We start from the raw sequence: 6000 nt of genomic DNA on the forward strand, positions 1-6000 counted from the left end.
TAGATGATGGTCCCGGAGTCTCCTTCAGCCGTAACTGCATGGCAGCATGCACAGGTCCCGGAGGGCGCGGAATAGATGATGGTCCCGGAGTATCCTTCAGTTGTAACGGCATGGCAGCCGTGTACAGGTCCCGGAGGGCGCGGAATAGATGATGGTCCCGTAGTCTCCTTCAGTTGTAACGGCATGGCAGCCGTGCACAGGTCCCGGAGGGCGCGGAATAGATGATGGTCCTGGAGTATCCTTCAGTTGTAACGGCATGGCAGCCGTGTACAGGTCCTGGAGGGTGCAGAATAGATGATGGTCCCGGAGTCTCCTTCAGTTGTAACGGCATGGCAGCCGCGCACAGGTCTGGAGGGCGCTGAATAGATGATGGTCCTGGAGTCTCCTTCAGTTGTAACGCCATGGCAGCATGCACAGGTCCCGGAGGGCGCAGAATAGATGATGGTCCTGGAGTCTCCTTCAGTTGTAACGCCATGGCAGCATGCACAGGTCCCGGAGGGCGCGGAATAGATGATGGCCCGGAGTCTCCTTCAGTTGTAACTGCATGGCTGCATGCACAGGTCCCGGAGGGCGCGGAATAGATGATGGCCCCGGAGTCTCCTTCAGTTGTAACTGCATGGCTGCATGTACAGGTCCCGGAGGGCGCGGAATAGATGATGGTCCCGGAGTATCCTTCAGTTGTAACGGCATGGCAGCATGCACAGGTCCTGGAGGGCGCGGAATAGATGATGGTCCTGGAGTCTCCTTCAGCCGTAACTGCATGGCGGCATGCACAGGTCCCGGAGGGCGCGGAATAGATGATGGCCCCGGAGTCTCCTTCAGTTGTAACTGCATGGCTGCATGTACAGGTCCCAGAGGGCGCGGAATAGATGATGGTCCCGGAGTATCCTTCAGTTGTAACGGCATGGCAGCATGCACAGGTCCTGGAGGGCGCGGAATAGATGATGGTCCTGGAGTCTCCTTCAGCCGTAACTGCATGGCGGCCGTGTACAGGTCCCGGAGGGCGCAGAATAGATGATGGTCCCGGAGTATCCTTCAGTTGTAACGGCATGGCAGCATGCACAGGTCCTGGAGGGCGCGGAATAGATGATGGCCCCGGAGTCTCCTTCAGTTGTAACGGCATGGCGGCATGCACAGGTCTGGAGGGCGCTGAATAGATGATGGTCCCGGAGTATCCTTCAGTTGTAATGGCATGGCGGCATGCACAGGTCTGGAGGGCGCTGAATAGATGATGGTCCTGGAGTCTCCTTGAGTTGTAACGGCATGGCGGCATGCACAGGTCCCGGAGGGCGCGGAATAGACAGTCCCAGACAGGGCCAGACTGAGAACACAAATCAGACCTGGCAATTCTAACGGACAGGCCCTCAGGGCAGTGGGTGGGAGGGGGGAGGGGGTCAAGGCTGCAAGTGTGAAGCACTGCTGCTTAACCAAACTGGCCCCCAGCGTTGCTGCCTTTGTTACCGAGGGCCAATATTTCAGCACTGCATCAAAACCGCCCCCAGTAACACAACCACCGTCACTGCTCCAAACCCGGCCCCACCTTTCCAGCCTCCCGGGGAAATGCCCAGTGCCCGCTATGCCAGTCCGGCCCTGCTGAGAGTAAGCCGTCCAGTGATTCCTGGATGAGGGGGATGTAGCCTCACTCCAACAACTCCACCTGTCCTGAAGATGGGAGCTCAAATATGTGGGAGACAGGGGTTCACAGATTGAGGGGCAGGTGATGGTCATTGCTCTTTCCCTTGTTGAGCGGTTCTTGGAGGTGGATATCCGGGGTCGATAACACCAGGCAGGCAGGCGAAGGGTTGACCACTGCTCAGATCATGCTGCTGTTCATCATGTTTGAAGTTGAGGCTGCAGCTTTTGACCCCTCTTGAGATTTGCCGATGGATCAGAGGGGGCAGAGAAGAGATGGTTCAGCTGATGTGAGTGTAGTTGGAGCCCTTCCATTTTAAAACCTTCATTGACAGTATGTCGCTACTTTTTAAGTGCGGGCTGGGATGAGCGCCTCAAAGCGCAAGAGTGATTAATGTCTCGCACTTCTAAGGACTTAGCACTAGGTCATTGACAACAGTGCCTTCCACCCACCTCCCCACACAAGCTGGTTGATACCTACAAACCACAGTTTCCAACACTTGTGAATCAAAAATATGTTGTTTATAACATCTGGAAATAAACTGGTTTCTCTTCCCGGCCCCTTAGTCCTCCGAACTCCTCTCCCACAGTTTCAAGACCATCTACTTCCTGCCCCATGAATGTTTCTAATTCTCAGACCGGTTACTTTTTGAAAAGACTTGATTCTGAGTGGTTTCAGCTCTTGATTAACCCCTTGTTTCTTTCTTCTGTTTTTATTCTCCGAACAGCACGGCAAGCAGCAGTAAGCCATGCTCTGCAGGCTGAAGAGAGAGATTGAGCCCTTCTCTGGGAACTGGTCACACTAAAGCACTCCCTTAACCGAACCGCACTGATGGACGAAGACTGAAGGATGCATAGAAAACCACTTCACAAAGACCCTTTCACCCGCACACCCCATGCTCACATCCCATCTCTGCCCTCCCTCCACCCTCCCCAGAGGCTCCATCACTCTGTAAAGCGAGCCCCCCCAGAAGGGCACCCATGTCCAGATCCATTGAGATCACTGCGGACTCCACACTGAGCGAACGCCGTGACCCCACCCTTGGATCCCAGCAGCCATTGAGATGTAGGGTGCCCTGGGACTGACCCCCACGGAGACTGCTGCCGTCAGTGAGTCAGACCTGCCCATGCTGCATGTCATGTCTTGCCGTGGGTGGCGCCAGCTGCTGTGCTTGCATTGGGCTCGGCTGGCGAGAGGTGCTCGCTAAGAAGGCCGACCGCACTCCTGCTTGAGAGAGCCTGCTTTGAGACGTCCAAGGATGTCCTGTAGGTGCCTTCAGAGAAGTGTACCTACTATGAAGGGTAGCAGCTCTCCAGGCAGCAAGCCTTCTCTCCTCTCCTCTCCAGGCAGCAGGCCTCCTCTCTTCTCCCCTCCCCAATCCTCTTATCCCCTCCCCATCTCTTTCTCTCCTCCCCTCTCCAGATAGCAGGCCTCCTCTCCTCTCTTTGAGCACAGGATCCTGTTGGTTGGGTTGTAGGGAGGGATTTGTGTGCAGTACGTCTGGGTGGAGAGGTTCCTGGTTCCTGGTAGTAGGTGCTCTTGCGTGTGCCCTGTTCTCATGCTTTGCTTGGGTCATGGAGATCTCCTGCCTCCTCAACATCTGCTCCAGTTCTTTAAATGCAGACGAGAGGAGGTTGACTCTTGACTGCACCGTTCTACCAGCTGCCGTTATGGGTTCACGATGTATGTTCTAGTTAGGCTACGGTTCAGCATCCTTCAGCTACCCACAGCCGCTGGAGATGTTAAAAGGGTGAGGTTGTGAGACTACTTTGCTGACGTAAGTGGGTGCTATGTAAGAACTGCCCCATCGAGCCAGGTGCATGATTAGGTAGTTTCTCCGTACAGGCACAGCCGACCAGGGCTTGCAGCTCAGTCGTGTCACTGGTCCGTCGTATAAGGCCTGGTTCCATTTTGGCTTTTCTGCTATATTCTTTACAGTTTACAACTGAAAATGAAGTTTAGATGAGGGGTGTAAAACGTTGTTGTTGGAGTTGAAGGAGCATCATACCTTTACCTTGCACTGTTTGAATACTGTGAGAAGAGTCCCGAGTTTCATAGTCCGCACTGCCCCAGTCCTGCTAATGTGTATTAGATGGACCATTGTGTACACGCGGAATACGTATGTTCACTTTCAAAGGGCTGTGAATCCGAGTGTTGTAATGTTGTAGAGGTCTCCCCCTCTGGACATCAATGGAGGAAAGGTCCTACGTGTGTGTGTGGGTGTGCTTGCGCTTCCAATATCTCAGGTACACACGACTAATAACTGTGAAGCCCTCTTTGTGGCCACTTGAGCCCGTGGCTGCACATTTCTTCATCGCTTGTAGATGAAACCCGTAGCTATCCACTGATACTGCCTGGCATGGACCCTTCCACGGCTGGGACTCACCGGTCAGACTGTCCTGAACCCGTGCCCTCCTGTCTGTGGTCCAAATACTTCTGGTGACCGGTGGCTGAGCCCAAGTCCAACCGTGGTCTGTCCATCGCAGAGAGGCCTTGTGTTGGATTCCCCTCAATCTCCCAGGCGGTTCAAGTGACTTCAATCTCCTCGTCATACTAGCGTTGTCTGTAACACGCACAAACCCTTAGACTGTGAATGGCCGGCTCCTGATCATGGCATGCAGAAAGATCCAACAAAATGACATTAGAAGACTCTCCCCATTGCACTTGTGCTGGTTTTTAACTGATGTAGAAAGTACATTTCAACTTTGTATTTTTGTGTCTACTATGAAATAAACTCATTTTCTGCACTAATGGGTTCCTGGTGATCTTATGTTTTCTGATGGGTTCCTGCGGCCGGCGTCACACGTGTGGAGGGAATGGTCTCGGATCTTTACTACTTGTGTGTGGAGGGAAGGGTCTTGGATCTTTACTACTTGTGTGTGGAGGGAAGGGTCTTGGATCTTTACTACTTGTGTGTGGGGGGATGGGTAGGTTTTTTTGTTGTCCCCCCTCACACATCCCGTTCGCCTCAGTGTGGTAGATTCCAATACTCTGGTCTGATATTTCCCTGGTTCTAGCGGTGTGGGGAGCTGGATTTTGCTTTACACAGCAGAGAATCCCAAGGGCTGGCGGTGCGACGGCTATGAAGTCGCTCGCACTCCTCTGTCGAGACCGCCTGCTCATCTATGACCGGTGAAGAGACACTAAACCTAGGATCATTTGCTGGCTGTCCTTTCACTGCCCCTCCACCCCTCAGGACTTGGCTGTCTCAACCATATTGAGAATCTGCAAAGCTATGAATGGTGCCACACTGCTCTGAGTTTTAAATAGTTGTCCTTTGCCAGGGGGATCATTTTATGCCACTTGAGAGCAAGAGTAGGCCTTGAGGTGAGGGCTGGGTGAAGGACTCTCAAAAAAAGCTTGCTAGATAAAGGTGTCATACAAGGTGAACAACGCTGAGACTGAGAAAGCTACAAGGATTGATAGGTGCTACCAGTGTAAGCTGGCCACCTTTGCACAATCGTTGCAGCCCACCCATGCTCCAGAGTCAGAAATGTTTGTTCCAGTTGAACACGACTTCAAAGAACGGTCAGATTATTCCTCTGATGTTGGAAGCGGTCTCTGGAAGCGTTCATGTTTATCGATGCATGAGTGTAAAAGGGAAATTAACCCCACATATTTTGAGATTAGAAATAATGTTTATTTTTTTAAATAGGGAGCCTTTTTCTTCTTGTGGCTGCAAGCAACAGAAGGCCATATCTGAGCTTTGAGTGTGTCAGAAGAGTGCTAATTTGGCTTGTCCACGCTTCAGGTACAAATGAAGCACACACAATATACTCATGTCACAGTAGGAAGTCTTTGGACTCCTCGATGTAATGCATACATGTCGTGTGCCCCTTCGAGGAACAAATGTGTGAACACCAAATGACCCGGCCATCAGCCTCCTTGTGAACTCCCACCACTCCCTGTGCTACTGTGGACCCAGCTCAGTCAATCCAAACCCGACAGTTTCTGGATCCATCTCTGGGTCCCTTTAAAGAGGTGGTAAGAAACCAGCGACCTCTTCATCATCGACCAATACTGTCTGGGGTCGCCGCCAAACTGTGTGGAAAGAATCCAAGGTCCCCCTTGAGCTCTCCCGCAGCTTAAACCTGGAGGACCGTCATCTGTGGGATACTGCAGCAGAAAACTGCAAGGCCAGGGCCCTTTCAGCATCATCTCCGCTGACCTGGACTTTGTGGATACCAGTTTCCTCACCCACAATCTCACTTGGTTTTCTTCTTTCGAGTCAGTCAGTCACATGTCCCGCTAGGGCGATCTGCAACGAGTGTCTGCTCTGCTGCCTCAGAAGACATCAGTGGGTTCACTTGTTGGCCACTGACAGCCACCATTGGTGTTGCAGCCTTGAAACCAACATTTGAAACCAT

General features: G+C 52.5%; 1 protein-coding gene across 2 annotated transcripts in view; it reads left to right on the forward strand.

The window, feature by feature from the left end:
* REEP6 (receptor accessory protein 6) overlaps window positions 1–4380 on the forward strand; it is a 78816-nt gene extending 74436 nt beyond the window's left edge. For both annotated transcript variants that reach the window (XM_078670799.1, XM_078670798.1), the window contains one exon: window positions 2361–4380. In XM_078670799.1, coding sequence (XP_078526925.1) covers window positions 2361–2410 — 50 coding nt within the window. In that variant the 3' untranslated portion in view covers window positions 2411–4380. The remainder of the gene's footprint in view (window positions 1–2360) is intronic.
* The last annotated feature ends 1620 nt before the right edge of the window (window positions 4381–6000 follow it).

The sequence above is a fragment of the Lissotriton helveticus genome, chromosome 12 (genome assembly GCF_964261635.1).
Source record: "Lissotriton helveticus chromosome 12, aLisHel1.1, whole genome shotgun sequence".
Lineage (NCBI taxonomy): Eukaryota > Metazoa > Chordata > Amphibia > Caudata > Salamandridae > Lissotriton > Lissotriton helveticus.